The sequence below is a fragment of the Octopus sinensis genome, linkage group LG18, assembly GCF_006345805.1.
Source record: "Octopus sinensis linkage group LG18, ASM634580v1, whole genome shotgun sequence".
In the NCBI taxonomy this organism is placed as follows: Eukaryota; Metazoa; Mollusca; class Cephalopoda; order Octopoda; family Octopodidae; genus Octopus; species Octopus sinensis.
This window is the reverse complement of record NC_043014.1, coordinates 49,132,499-49,148,720: the sequence shown is the minus strand read 5'-3', so window position 1 is coordinate 49,148,720 and position 16,222 is coordinate 49,132,499. Positions and strand designations below refer to the sequence as shown.

General features: G+C 34.5%; 1 protein-coding gene across 1 annotated transcript; it reads right to left on the bottom strand.

Annotated features, from left to right (window-relative positions):
* Positions 1 to 2,548: 2,548 nt before the first annotated feature.
* On the bottom strand, positions 2,549 to 10,359 carry LOC115221270 (interferon-induced protein with tetratricopeptide repeats 5-like). The gene is made up of 3 exons (XM_029791417.1): positions 10,330 to 10,359; positions 3,180 to 4,346; positions 2,549 to 2,707 (listed from the first exon to the last, which is right to left on the bottom strand). Exons 1-3 carry the CDS (start codon positions 10,357 to 10,359, stop codon positions 2,549 to 2,551), a joined length of 1,356 nt encoding a protein of 451 aa, XP_029647277.1.
* Between the last annotated feature and the right edge of the window lie 5,863 nt (positions 10,360 to 16,222).

Here is a 16,222-nt window from a genome sequence, read left to right as displayed (position 1 = left end):
CAGAACGTCCGGAAACAATCAAAACATTAATGTTTTGATGCAATATAGAGTTCGAAACAGTTCAACATTGTCTTTCTTTCTTTTTCTCTTTAACACAATGTTCTTTTTTCTTTCTTTTCTTCCTCTTTTCCTCAAATCACAGTTCTCTTTTATTGACACAATACTTTTTCTTTTCAACACAGTTCACAATTTTAACATAAACAAAACATACCGCTACAAACTCCTACTACAATAGCCATGCCTTTTCGCCGTAATCCCTCTCTTTCGCTCTACATGCCCCCAATGCTATCTGCCTGTCTTTCTCGCCATGACTGTCATCCCTGTCATAGCCTCTCCCGACTGCACCTGTTGCCAACTCACTGTCTCAGGCAGAACTGACCAACAAACTCACAGCTCACCGCATTTTAAAGGGTGGTTTCTTAAACTTTGCTTGACCGGAAAAGGGTCAGAGGTATTTTCCAAACTCATTAATTTCTCTAAAAATTGACAGAACAAAGGCTTTATCCGTCTGCCTGGCACCAAACCACGGAACCAGGCCACAAGCACTCTTTCTCCGAATTACCCCATATCACTATTAAATTTCTTTTCAAATTTTCGAATTTATATTTAATGAAAACTTTCCGATATTTTCAGTTTATGAAATGAAATAAATTTCCTTTATTTATTGGGAAAATGGCAGGGGTTAGACATGAACGAGATATTATAAGAAAGAGGAGAACAAATTGGAATGGCTTGTTTGTGTTTGTAAGTAATGTTAACCAAGTGAGGCTGCATTGAGTTTATGCTAAATGTTGGAACAATGGTATCAGGTTTCATGTCTGTTTGGCAACCTAGTTTACACACATCGATGCACTTGAAAATACATTTGTCAATCTGTAGTGAAATATGTTGACCAGTGAATTGATGATATTAGAAGTCATTGAGAGGAATCTGTGGGTGTGTGTGTGTTTATGTGAAATGGCTAAGGTTAATAAAATGTATGTATGTATATATATATATAAATATGGAAAAAGTCAAGGTAGAAAATGCTAAAATAATTGTATGAAAAAAACATTTCATTACCGTTTTCAGTCATTGATACTTTTTCAACTGTAAGTATAGAAAACAATTAAATTTTGAAAAAATTAAATGAAAAGTACTTTAAAAGAATGTTTGCATAGTATTCAAATACAAGGGACATTTTCCGTGTTTCTGCCTGTCTCTGTCTCTCTTGTTTACTCTTGGGGGTTCGCGGTCATTGTGAATTCTTGGCAGAGAAGAAGAAGAAGGAGGAGGTGGAGGAGGAAGAAATAATATGGGAGTGCTATGATAGTAGTAGGATGTTAAATGGTGTTGTGCCCAGAAAGTGGATTGTTGTGGATGGTAGTAGTGATTGAATCCTTGTGATATCTCTTTTGAATGTATTGTTTATAATATTTTCGTAGATGTTATTCTAAACAGCAGTAGTAGTAAAGTAAGGAAGGAGGTGGTGGAGAGGAAGACGAAGAGGAAGAAAGAGACAGAATAATAAGAGAATGCAGGATGTTAGGATAGTAGTAGGATGTTAAAATTGTCAAGTGATCACTTTTAGGTCACTTGACCATTCAACATCCTACTACTATCATAGCACTCCCGCATTATTTTCTTCTTTAAGTTAAAAGGTTTTAATACATAACTAATGTGGTTTGGTTAGTGGAATGTTTACATGTTTTTATGGGAAGTGCAGGGAAGTAACGAGGATCTGATGATAAGTTTATACGTATTTTCTCTGTGATGTTTATTACATCGATTTCTTTTATGCCCGTTTAACTGAAAGTTACAACTCTTCCACATATGGCTAACCTGTTGAAAGATTTTGCTGCCTCAGTTATTTGCTTGTGTCCCAGAAAAGAGGCAAACAATTTACAAGGGCCAAATATGCCATTCAGTTCTTTAGTGCTTTCATAATAAAATAGTATTAAAGTTTATCATCAAGACCTGTCACCGATGTTAAGTTACATCTGATGTAGAACCACCACAACAGCAGTAACTCTTAGATAGGACATTGCCAAAATACAGACACATGAAATGATCTGCACACTAATGAACACGAACTAATATAGTCTGCAAAGGAAACTAAAACTATTCATCTCTCTCTCTCTCTCTTTCTCTCTCTCTCACTCTCTCACTCTCTCTCTCCCCCTCCCTCTCTCTCTCTCTCTCACTCTCTCTCTCCCCCTCCCTCTCCTCTCTCTCTCTCTCTCTCTCTCTCCACATTGCCATTTAAATTGAGGAAAACTTTTTAAATGTTTTGGAATTTTTGGCTTCATGCTTCCTGATAGTAAAATGTCGTCCTTACTTAGGTTGTCAATCTTCAAGGATTTACTTGGTGTCTTTTGTGTAAATTAGTAATTTTTGATTGTTACTTATAGAATTCCAATATTCCAACGATGTTTCAGTATAATGCAAAGGTTTCCAGTTTTACATCATCCCAATATGTAGTTACGATTATCAAATGGAACTTTCAAGCAAAAACATATCTCTAGATTCATTCCAATATTTTCTGCCACTTCTTCACTGTTTGGGGATGTTAAAATATGTCAAAATGAAAGTTAGTTATGACGTCATCCTTTGAATGCTCTGACGTCATTTCAACGTTGGTTTCAGGGCCACATCCATTACAAAGGCAGTAATATTTCCTGTAGAATTCTTTGCTACATTCATCTTGTGTTTCAAAGAAAGGAGTAGTCTAAATTTATATGATTTTTAAAATTTAGCTTTAGATAAACGTGTTTGGTATTACTTCAGAAAACGTGAGATATATAACAATGAATTTCAAAATATTGTTGAGTATTATCAATAAAGAAAGTAATAAGAAAAGTATGAACACAATTTATCTTTTATAATTCACTCTTGTGAAGTATATTTTGGAACGCTTTGTCATTGGCAAGGTCTTCTACTGACTGAATGATTTCCAAAACACGTTTTTTGTATTCAGTATTTCCATTTCCATTTCCATACTCATATATTTCAAGTATTATTTCCTTTATCTCCCAAATTTCTATCAGGTCTTTGTTGAAAGGAAGAAATTCTACAGCAGATTCAAGACCCCGAACAAACCGATCCATTCCTGTACGTCTTAATTGATCTTTTTCTTCTTCATCATTTTTTACATCTGCTTCTTTAAAATATAATTTTCCAAACAAAATGTAATAATTAACATCTTGCATTATATTATCTGCTTTAAATCTTTCACAATACTTCCTGGCATTGTCATATTCTTTCAAAGACATATATAATATAATGATATCATAGAGAGCAGGTGAATATCTATAAGAAAGTTCAAGAGCTTGTTGAAAGTGATATTCAGCTTTGTTGATTAACTCATTCCTTTCTCTATCAGGAATATTTTGAGGAGGTTTTAAAAATTTCGCAAATTCATTCGTTTCTTTTGAGAATTGTTTGTTCACTGGGACATATGTATATGTAGGGTTCTCATCTCTTAGATAAAGTAACCCAAGCTGATGATGAGAATATGGTGTTGCCTTTTTTTCAATTGCTTTTTCAAGCACTTTTCTTGCTTTTTCAAGCTGCTTTGAAAGTATATAATGATTGCCACTTTTCTCCAAAACATAGGGGTCATCAGGGGAAATATCAAGAGCTCTCTGAAAATACTCTTCAGCTACTTGACTATGAAAATTATAAGGTCTAAGTTGAAACAAACCAATCAATGCTAATGTTCTTCCCATTAGGGCCTTGTTATTATGTTGTCGAAAAGCACATTGTATTTTCTCTAAGTACTGTATTGATTCCTTAATATTTTCACATCTTTTCTCTTTATCTATGTTCTTTCTTAAACAACGATATTGCAACAGAGCAATGGAAAACATACACAGATAATCATCCGGACAAACGTTGAGAGACTCTTTGTAAAGTTCGACAGCTCTTTCATGATCTTCAAAAGATATAGTAGCTAAACAATAAGCAACATTTCTTTTGCCTTCTGCTTCTATCAGCGAGAAATTTTCTCTTTCTTCAAGATTACTTAGATCATCCAAAAGGTTTCTTACCTCAGGGATATTTCCATTGTTCAAATGAATGAATGCAAGGCTGGTTAATGCCACCAGGTTATCTGGCTTCTTTTCTCGAACTTCACTGGCTAATTCTTCAGCTTTGGATTTATCTTTCATCTGCCAAAGAATATATACTTGGACGTTCTTTTGACGAATCTCATCTTCTAAACCAAATGAGATATCTTTATTCAACGAATTTTCTACTTTTTTGTAGAAAGACGACCAATCTTCTTTGGTTTTCTTAAAACTTTCTTCCATTACATTTGGAAATCTTTTAATTCTCTCCCTATACGATTCTCTTCTACTTCCTTCATCCTGAAATAAAAACAAAATGATTGCGTATGAAATATGATATCACACATTACCATTGACAAAAAAATATTCTCCAATTTTCGATTTTTAGTTAATGAAACAATGTCAAACCTTCCTAGTCTGATATGGTTGATGTAGTGGCTGAGCATTTTGGATCCGAATGTTCGATGTTTTTAATATGCGCACAGAAAACTGAGCGTAAATAAGTGAGAGAACAATGTAAGAGGTGTGTTTGACAGAGTGATAAATGCATCATCATCATCATCAGCAGCAACAACAACGACAACAACAACAAGATGGACAGGCTGTTGTAGATCACTTAAATTATGTAATATAATATGATATAACACTCTCTCACACACACATACACACACGCGCAAAAATAATGGAAACACCTAGCATCATAACATCATAATTTTGAGATATTTATAAAACCGTCAAAACGTTTTTTGATTTATTATTAGTGTTGCTTAATATGTTTTGCTAAAATTGCTTTTTCTTTTCAGATATCATCAAAATAAGGTAATTAAAATTCATTAAGATGACAGATCTATCGGACTTTCAAAGCGGTCAAATTGTTGGTGCTCGTATAGCTGGCGCTAGCATAACGAAAACAGCTGAAATGTTTGGTGTATCAAGAAGTCTTGAAAGTAATGACAGCCTTTGAGAAAGAGGAAACAAACCTCCTCGTTGAAACAAAACTCCAGAAGAAAACCAAAACTTCCAGATAGGGACCGTTGGATTCTTATGCGAATTATTAGAAAGAATCACAAAAGTACAGCTCCCTAAATTACTGTAGAGCTTAATGACCACCTCGAGAATCCAGTTTCCACAAGAACAGTTCACCGGGAGCTACAAAAGGCAGGATTTCAAGGGAGGGCTACAGTCAAGAAAACCACTACTTTCAAAAACAAACGTTGCAAAGCGTTTAGAGTGGAGTAAAAATCTACAGAATTGGTCCCCAGAGCAGTGGATGAATGTTATTTTCTCGGACGAGTCATCCTTTACCTTTTTTCCGACCACTGAGTGTACTTGTGGAGTCAGCCAAAAGAAGCATTTGACCCAGACTGCTTTCTTTTATTAAACATGGAAGAGGATCTGCAATGATGAGCTTTGGGGGCTATATCTTGGAAATCCGCTGGCCCAATGATTTTCCTTCATGGCAGAATTAATAGTCAAGATTATTGAAGCATTTTATCTGATCAAATTCATCCAATGGTTGCAGAATTGTTTCTGGATGCGAAATGCAATCTTTCAGAATGATAATGCACCAATTCACACAGCTAAAGTTGTTACTGAATGGTACGAGGAACATTTTAGTGAGGTTGAACATCTTATATGGCCACCACAGTCCCCAGGTCTCAATATTATAGAACACTTATTGTGCATTTTAGAAAAATAAGGAAGGAGCCGATATCCTCCACTATCATCACTACAAGAACTGGAGACTGTTTGAACAAAATTCCTTTGGAAAGAATTCAAACTTTGTACAAGTCCATATCTCATAGAATTCAACTTGTACTTACTGCCAGATATCAAAATTACTGCCATATCAAAATAAATTTGTTTGAAACGTTAAGGTGTTTCCATTATTTTGTCCAACCCCTGTATAGGCGGAAACTGAAATCGAACCAAGTGGCACAGGGTTGAGAAACAACCTTTTTACCGCACAACTACGCCTATAAGTATATAACACACACATATACACGCACACAAACACTTTCACCTACACATTTATACATATTCATATATACATACATGTGTGAGTGCGCGCGTCTCCGAAAAGCAGCGAAATTATATATTTCTGTACAATTAATCTCTCTCTATATAAAGCTGAAGTTGTCTGTGTATGGCAGGTTTGGTAGCCTTCAACTGACACTATCTCCTCTGAGACCCTGCGGCACAAGTTGACCAAAATTGAGAGTATGATAGAAGAAGGCTTGCTCTTCCTTCCGTAGAAGAAAAAATTCAAATCGGAGCATGTTAACATCAAAAAGGTGCTTTTTTTCTATGAAAATCCCTAATTTTGACGATTTTTTTTGACTGCTCTGTCGCCATTTCTCAGTGTATTTCTACCAGAAAAATGTTCAGAGAATAACAAGCTACATAATGCAAAATTTGTAGCTTTCAAAAATTCCAATCCTAAAGGGTCGAAAGAAACCCGAGCAACGCCGGGTTATACTGCTAGTCTTCTATAAAATTGCATCACTATACTAAAAAGTTAGAGATATAAACGCTGCCCTCGATTTTAATACAGAGAAAAGGAATTTTACAATTTCATTTCAAGGGAAATTACTCTGTGGAACACACGTATATATTGTCTCCCGTGTTTTATTCATCATGGCAACCTTTCCTTAACTATCATACACAAACCATAAAAGATTTATTCCCCTTCGATGTCCATTTTTTTTTTCTCACGAAAACACGACAGAACATGAATCTTTTTGATTGCTGTTGTAGCGGTCATAAGACTAGCAGCAGCTTGGGATCTCTTCGGTTTGAACGGCAGTTTTTTCTAGCGGTTTCATATGAAATTGTCACCCAAAATTATGACCCTTGTATCGATCTATTGCATTTCAATCTGTTTTAGGGTTAGGGTTAGTTAGGGGTGGTTGAAGGGTATCTTTTTTTTCTTCACAAATGTAAATAAACCCAATCTGTTTCTTAAACGAGGGACATATTCATACGGCACACAATGCTTTTTAACTCAATAGACGTCACTGATTGGTTGAAATTGCAGAAATTGAAGAAAAAAAACAACAAATATCTTACAAACTATAGAATTTTCTCAATAAAGCCAAGAGAAAAAGATGTTTTATAAACACATTCTACCAGTATACGAAGTTTAAATTTTTTTAGTTACCTAGAAATTATGTTAAAAACTGCCGTTCAAACCGAAAAGATCCCAGGGAGTTTTTGACCTCTAGTAGCTTGGGTAATTGCTTGGATAATATCAGGTTATCAAATTTATCATAGGTTCGAAAAGAAATTGGATCGGTTATTTAGAAAATTTGAAACTTTTCTATTGTGGAAAGATTCTACGTAAGAAGTATTTCGCAAGTTGACAATGCATAAGATTGAAGACATTCTGTGTGTGTATGTGTGAGAGTGTGTTTTTGTGTGCGCACGCCCGATCAAGTGTGTGCGTGCGTTTCTGACTCTGCGTGTGTGCGTGTGCACACGCACACCCTTTACCATTACTCGACTGTGTGCGTGCGTGAGTATGTATACCCCACTGTAGACTCTGGAGAACGTGTGAGAGTGTATATACATTTGTGTATGTGTGTTTAATGAAACTGAAAAACCATTTAAATAAACAATGGAATTCATTTTCCCCACAACATTTTCGAAAGCTAATAACTAGATGATGCTACGCTACCAAATCTAGGATCGGTTATTCTTCTCTTATTATGGTTGTGTTACGATAAAATTCTAAAATTCTAAAACAGTCGAGATTGGAGAAGTAAAATAATTAAGAAATAATAAAAACTGCTTTGGGAATCTCAGATAATAATATCAACGCCCGTTAATGTCACCAACTAAATGAGTAAATGTGAAAGACTTCTGTAAAAACATTTTACTTCCGCATTGACCTACTCGAATACTGGTGAATCGATATCACATGTCAAAAGTGAAAGTAAAACATCTCTCTATTGGGATCTTTTCTGTTTGATGGACGGAATTTTCTAGTTAACTAAACAATTTGAAACTTCGTATACTGGTAGAATGTGTCAAAAGAAAACATTATTGTAAACAAAATTGTAATTTGTAACTTAAACGTAGTTTAATTTTACGAATTTTAACCAATGATTGAAGAGGGAAAATAATTAAGAAATAATAAAAACTGTTTTGGGAATCTCAGATAATAATATCAACGCCCGTTAATGTCACCAACTAAATGAGTAAATGTGAAAGACTTCTGTAAAAACATTTTACTTCCGCATTGACCTACTCGAATACTGGTGAATCGATATCACATGTCAAAAGTGAAAGTAAAACATCTCTCTATTGGGATCTTTTCTGTTTGATGGACGGAATTTTCTAGTTAACTAAACAATTTGAAACTTCGTATACTGGTAGAATGTGTCAAAAGAAAACATTATTGTAAACAAAATTGTAATTTGTAACTTAAATTTGTAACCAATCTCTATCCAAGCTTCTCAGAAGGGTAAATATATGGCAACGAATATTATATACAGAGAGAGTGTCACTTTTTGTGCAAGTGTTCCTCTCTGGAAACCAGGTCCTATTGGAATGCTGGAAGTTGTGAAGGGATTAATAAAGTAAAATAGTCGAGATTGAAGAGGGAAAATAATTAAGAAATAATAAAAACTGTTTTGGGAATCTCAGATAATAATATCAACGCCCGTTAATGTCACCAACTAAATGAGTAAATGTGAAAGACTTCTGTAAAGACATTTTACTTCCGCATTGACCTACTCGAAAACTGGTGAATCGATATCACATGTCAAAAGTGAAAGTAAAACATCTCTCCATTGGGATCTTTTCTGTTTGGTGGACGGAATTTTCTAGTTAACTAAACAATTTGAAAAAGAAAAAAAGATAACACTCTGGACTCCCCTCCCCAAACAAAGAAAAAATCAGCAAACACCGCAGACATACATACAAAACAAATTCCCCAGCCCTACCCCCACGGCACTATATTCATTGGAACACAGTTCGCCAAGCCCCTCCCCATAAAACAAGATTTGAAAAAATTGTTTAAAAAAAATGATAAGATTATAGCATTTGACGAGAAGAACGATAGGGTGTACAAATATTTCAAATTTTCAAAAGTTAAACTATTCAGTAAGTCTACAGACACAAAATCAACCACTCGCTTCGCAAAAATAAAGGAAGACGAGTGGAAGGAAAAAACACTACAAGAACATTTAAAGAATAATCTTATAAGAGATGTAACAAAGGAAATACTGGAGGGTAAACTTATTATAACCCCGGCAACCACACCTACCCAGAGCCCGATGGCAACGCCGGTTAAGAGCCCTGCAGCTACGACCACAAGGGAGGAAGAAGGGGAAGCAGGCAGATTTAAACTGCCATGCTCCCTGTTCCAACCGTAACTTTGTTTATTTTTTCTCTCACCGACAATGGCAAAGCTGGGTTGCGTAAATGTGCGTGGAATGGGGTCGAAATGGAAACAAATTTATTTCCTGAACGACCTCACGACACACGGAGTGGATGTAGCTATTGTAACCGAGTCCAAGATGAACGGGGCCCAAGCGTTCTCGCCTCTTCTAAATGGTTTTGAGAAATTTATTTCTCCTAGCCGAGGAAGAGGAAGAGGCGTGACAGTCCTTATCAGGAAGAGCTTGGACTTGCAGGTAAGTACTGTCTTTCTGGACCCAGAAGGCAGGCTGGTCGTTCTGGATGTGACCCACGTAAGTAAACAGTCCTTCAGGTTGGTAGCTGTCTACGCTCCGAATGAGTGTAGGCAGGCGGGTTTTTTTCGGAATCTGGAGCCCTTTTTAGCGACGTCGAAACGGTAGTCTTAGTAGGGGACTTTAACACTGTCCTTGAAGCGCGGGTCGACAGTGTTGGCTCAACCAATAGGAAGGGGAAACCTAGCCTCAAGGGTCTACTAGAGAGCTTTGATCTAGTGGACCGTTAACAGTGGACGTGGTGTAACAACGACGGCTCACACATCGTATATAGATTGGATATTCGTTAGGAAAAGAGATAAGGATACGTTTAGTTGTCCACAGTTTCACATTGTGCCTTACACGGATCACAAATTTGTGACTTGTAGGGTGCAATTAGATAAGTGCCATAGACAGGGACCCAGGTACTGGAAGCTGAACAAGTCTATTTTGAATTGTGAAGACTTCCGTAAGAATAAGTCCCGGGGTCGAGTTGCTCGATTAAAGGCGGTGCTCCAGCATGGCCGCAGTCAAATGACTGAAACAAGTAAAAGAGAGAGTAAAGAGTGTACATTTGTTCAAGCGAGTGTATATATTGATATACTCACCTGTAGAGTTTCCTGCATTTCTTCAGCCATTCCTTTATAGCTGTGTGTGTATAAAAAGGCAAATTTTCTTTGGACAACAAAATTTGTACGTTTTCTTTTTGTGAAATTATGCTTTCTGTTGTATTCGTGAAATGAAGAAAGGTCAATTTGTAGAAATGATATAATGAATAATAACAGTCAATATCTATATCCAATCTCTATCCAAGCTTCTCAGAAGGGTAAATATATGGCAACGAATATTATATACAGAGAGAGTGTGTCACTTTTGTGCAAGTGTTCCTCTCTGGAAACCAGGTCCTATTGGAATGCTGGAAGTTGTGAAGGGATTAATAAAGTAAAACAGTCGAGATTGGAGAAGTAAAATAATTAAGAAATAATAAAAACTGTTTTGGGAATCTCAGATAATAATATCAACGCCCGTTAATGTCACCAACTAAATGAGTAAAAGTGAAAGACTTCTGTAAAAACATTTTACTTCCGCATTGACCTACTCGAATACTGGTTTAACCGGTATTACGTGTCAAAAGTGAAAGTAAAACATCTCTCTATTGGGATCTTTTCTGTTTGATGGATGAATTTTCTAGTTAACTAAACAATTTGAAACTTCGTATACTGGTAGAATGTGTCAAAAGAAAACATTATTGTAAACAAAATTGTAATTTGTAACTTAAACGTAGTTTAATTTTACGAATTTTAACCAATGAAATCCCAACATCTTCGAATTTTAACCAATGAAATCCCAGCATTGCTGCGTTATCGATATTGATAAAAAAATATAGCAGACGCACGACACACACACACATTCTCTCTCTCTCTCTCTCAAACACATGCATATACATTTGCACAAGCACATAGTAATTAATATATAAGCGTACACACACATACAAACGGACATATACGTACTCACACATACGCACACATACACGATCGTGTTTTGCCACTTGCCGCAACAAATTTGCACAAAAGGTAAATAAACCAGAAGGGAAGGGGTCAATGTTTCATCGTTTCGGGGTCGATAAATTAAGTACCAATTACGCACTGGTGTCGAGGATTTTTTTCCCAATTTATATCACAGCTTCCGACAAGCTGGGGCATCCTTTTATGAAAAAATATTTCGCAAATTTTTACAATACTACTCACACTCCACGCGCGAGACCGATTTAGGCATATTATTGTTTTGTTTTTGTTGTTTCTGTCCCTTCAAAACCATGGTAAAAAAAGGTAAAGAAAATATTCAAAACTATATCGTTAATATTTTTATTGGGCGACGAAATTCATCGATTGATGAGATATAGCTGTTATTTCTAGCACATGTAGAAGACAGAAGAGACAAGGATGAATAAGACGTGTGTGTGTGAGTTTTTAGACGCAGTAAATAATTTGAGCTCGAATGCTGCGATTTCATGAGTTAAAATTCGTAAAATTAAACTACGTTTAAGTTACGAATTACAATTTTGTTTTCAATTTTGTTTACAATAATGTTTTCTTTTGACACATTCTACCAGTATACGAAGTTTGAAATTGTTTAGTTAACTAGAAAATTCCGTCCATCAAACAGAAAAGATTCCTCTATTGTAATGTCAGATACTTTCACTTTAATATTGAAACTATTAAAATGAAACTATTATGTAACTGTAACTGGACATACATTCTGCTAGACTTGCTTAGGGTCCATGTAGTGTCATGAGCAAAAAAAAATATTAACTTCTTGCCTAGGGCGAGCCAACAGCAATATCGTATCTTCTCTACTATTTCAGTATTACGTGTCAAAAGTGAAAGAAAAACATTTCTCTGTTGTAATGTCAGATACTTTCACTTAAATACTGAAACTATTATATAACAGGGAGGGCAGTAACTGGACATCCATTCTGCTAGAAGAAGATCCGCTATGGTCTTATATGCTACACCACTGGTTTTAAATTCTTACTCATCAAATTAATATTCAATTTTTCACTCTTATTATTTTAAATTTAAATTTACATGTATATATATATATATATATATATATATATATATATATATCTTTATATAAAATTCAAGTTGTGTGTGTGAGACTCTGTCTCCTCCGATTTAGATTCCTATCTACTCCCACATTTTGCGGTGCAGTTTAACCAAAAGCGGGTATCTTATAGTCGTCATTCATATCGAGCCCTTCTGGGTATTAGCGCGCGTGTACGATGAGTCTACGATTTAAAAAAAAATTTACCATCATTTTTCCGCATTTTTAATGATTTTTACACGGGTTATATAAGGGAAGTAACTCTCTAAAAATGCTTATATAGTTATTTCCCTTACAAACCCGAGCAACGCCAGGCGATACTGCTAGTATATATATATATATACTATTCATATATATATATATATATATATATATATACATATATATATATATATATATATATATATATATGTATATATAGGCGCATGAGTGGCTGTGTGGTAAGTAGCTTGTTTACCAACCACATGGTTTTGGGTTCAGTCCCACTGTGTGGCACCTTGGGCAAGTGTCTTCTACCATAGCCTCGGGCCGACCAAAGCCTTGTGAGTAGATTTGGTAGACAGAAACTGAAAGAAGCCTGTCGTATATATGTATATATATATATGCGTGTGTGTGTTTGTATGTCTGTGTTTGTCCCCCTAGCATTGCTTGACAACCGATGCTGGTGTGTTTACGTCCCCGTTACTTAGCGGTTCGGCAAAAGAGACCAATAGAATAAGTACTGGGCTTGCAAAAGTATAAGTCTCGGGGTCGAGTTGCTCGATTAAAGGCGGTGCTCCAGTATGGCCGCAGTCACATGACTGAAACTCCTACGTGTAAATTAATTTAAAAAACTGCCGTTCAAACCGAAAAGATCCAATGTCATTTATAAACGAGTAACCTGAATACGTTTATTAAATACCTAGAAACTAGAAACAACTAAAAACGAAACGGAAAGCAAATAGTGATTCATATAAAGTCCTCGAATATTATCAAATTAGAAAAAAAAAATTATTTAAATAGGCGTCGGTGTGGCTTTGTGTTAAGTAGCTTGGTTACGAACTACATGGTTCTGAGTTCAGTCCCACTGCATGGCACCTTGAGCAAGCGTCTTTTACTATAGCTTCGGGCCAGGATTTGGTAGACGGAAACAGAAAGAAGCCCGTCGTATATATGTATATATATATGTATGTGTGTGTATGTGTTTGTCCTCCCAACATCGCTTGACAACCGATGGTGGTGTGTTTACATTCCCGTAACTTAGCGGTTCATAACTAATTGGTAAAATCATTAATTATTAATTAATTAATTAATTAATTTTACCCTTTATTATTATTGATTATATATACATATAAATAATAATATTAGGGAGTATAACTCCAAGCTTACAGGGAAATATTCAGTTTAATATTAAATCAAAGTTCACAGTATAGAGATATAAAATATGAATTAGAGATAAAACCACTATTATGCAACTCAAACAGTGATAGACATAAACCAATACATAAATAATTTAATTTTTAAATGTATTTCATAAATACATTATATTGATATTTATAATATTTATGTAAGTAATAATGGACTAATTAATTAATTTATTTTTCATTATATGTCTTTATATTTATTGATAGAGTAAATTTTAGATTTTAATTACTATATTTGTTGATTATAATTTAGATACTTATTTTTAAATATTTTATATTTATTAGATGTGAACTTAAATTTAAAAATATGAATAGTGATTATTTTCTTAAATAATTTGGTAATTAGATATTGGACTATAACTGAGTTAAGGATATTCGAGAGTTTATTATGTTATTTTTAAACTATATTATATCTTCATAGATAAATACATATTTCTATCTATTTTTTTTACCTTAAAAATAAATATTTAACATAATAAATGTGTTGTAGGAAATAATCCTAATGATTTAAGTTTCTAATTTAGATAATAGAGATTTTTTTTTAAGAAAAATTATTATTTTATTTATTTCTTAAATAAATATTGATAAACTCTATTTGCTTATTTATTTAACTATTATCATTAACCTGAAGATTGACTGTAATTTTAATTTGAATTTATTTCAATTGAATTTAAACTTAATTGTACTTCAAATTTAATTGTAGCCATGAAACGTACCTTAGTGTTCTTACTTATATTATATTTATAATTCATTTTATCCGTTTTGAAATATATATATATATATAGATAGATATATATATACATATATATATATATATATATATATATATATATATATATATATATAGATAGATATATATATACATATATATATATATATATAAATACTCTTCAATACCTTTACAACTGCTTCCTTGTCCATTGAATACCTTTCATCATACACTACACGAAGCATTAAGTTACGTCGAACTTTGAAATTCTGCAGCCAACCACCACTATAATGACACTTATATTTTAGTTTAAGTATTTTGTGAGTCTAGAAGGTTTGTTTCTTCAATCTGCATACAACTCATCACTTTCCCTTATACGTATCCTATGAGATCAAATTCATCAGAAATTCATCTAATTTCGATTTTTTTTCATCTTTCATTGTTTTCTTCTTATACATCTGTTTCTTTGAATAATTTTTAGGAAAACAACAATCAAACACAACTGTATACTTTTACTTTTATTTTATTTCAATTTTTATTGTCAATTGTGGAAAATCCAGTGCTGTTACAGGCATCTTGTAGACACAATGCTATTGTTACGAACCTGCCATCGCTCAACTCGAACCCGGGACCCTACAAAGTCGAGCAATGATTCACCAGGCTCAGTCGAACGGAATCCGCCACAGAGAAAACGGTTGTGGGGGATGGCAGCGAACTCGAACCGGCGACCGGAGATAACAACAACAACAACAACAGGAAGAAAAGAGAGAGACGGCAGAAGGCAATTGCTTAACGCTTAACAACAGTTTATACAATTATTACAACATCAAATAAAACGTGAAACATATCAGATACATTAAAGAAAATAACCTGCAACAGAATTTAAAAAAAGAAAACAATAAAAGGCATGCACAATACAGAACGTCCGGAAACAATCAAAACATTAATGTTTTGATGCAATATAGAGTTCGAAACAGTTCAACATTGTCTTTCTTTCTTTTTCTCTTTAACACAATGTTCTTTTTTCTTTCTTTTCTTCCTCTTTTCCTCAAATCACAGTTCTCTTTTATTGACACAATACTTTTTCTTTTCAACACAGTTCACAATTTTAACATAAACAAAACATACCGCTACAAACTCCTACTACAATAGCCATGCCTTTTCGCCGTAATCCCTCTCTTTCGCTCTACATGCCCCCAATGCTATCTGCCTGTCTTTCTCGCCATGACTGTCATCCCTGTCATAGCCTCTCCGACTGCACCTGTTGCCAACTCACTGTCTCAGGCAGAACTGACCAACAAACTCACAGCTCACCGCATTTTAAAGGGTGGTTTCTTAAACTTTGCTTGACCGGAAAAGGGTCAGAGGTATTTTCCAAACTCATTAATTTCTCTAAAAATTGACAGAACAAAGGCTTTATCCGTCTGCCTGGCACCAAACCACGGAACCAGGCCACAAGCACTCTTTCTCCGAATTACCCCATATCACTATTAAATTTCTTTTCAAATTTTCGAATTTATATTTAATGAAAACTTTCCGATATTTTCAGTTTATGAAATGAAATAAATTTCCTTTATTTATTGGGAAAATGGCAGGGGTTAGACATGAACGAGATATTATAAGAAAGAGGAGAACAAATTGGAATGGCTTGTTTGTGTTTGTAAGTAATGTTAACCAAGTGATGCTGCATTGAGTTTATGCTAAATGTTGGAACAATGGTATCAGGTTTCATGTCTGTTTGGCAACCTAGTTTACACACATCGATGCACTTGAAAATACATT

What these genes read in the sequence shown, in the direction of transcription:
- LOC115221270 (XM_029791417.1), bottom strand. Translation starts at nt 10,359, where the DNA reads ATGGCTGAAGAAATGCAGGAAACTCTACAG. An exon ending in AAATGCAGGAAACTCTACAG is followed by an intron (nt 4,347 to 10,329) that starts GTGAGTATATCA and finishes TTTTTATTTCAG; the next exon opens with GATGAAGGAAGTAGAAGAGA. An exon ending in CAGATAATATAATGCAAGAT is followed by an intron (nt 2,708 to 3,179) that starts GTTAATTATTAC and finishes ATATAAATTTAG; the next exon opens with ACTACTCCTTTCTTTGAAAC.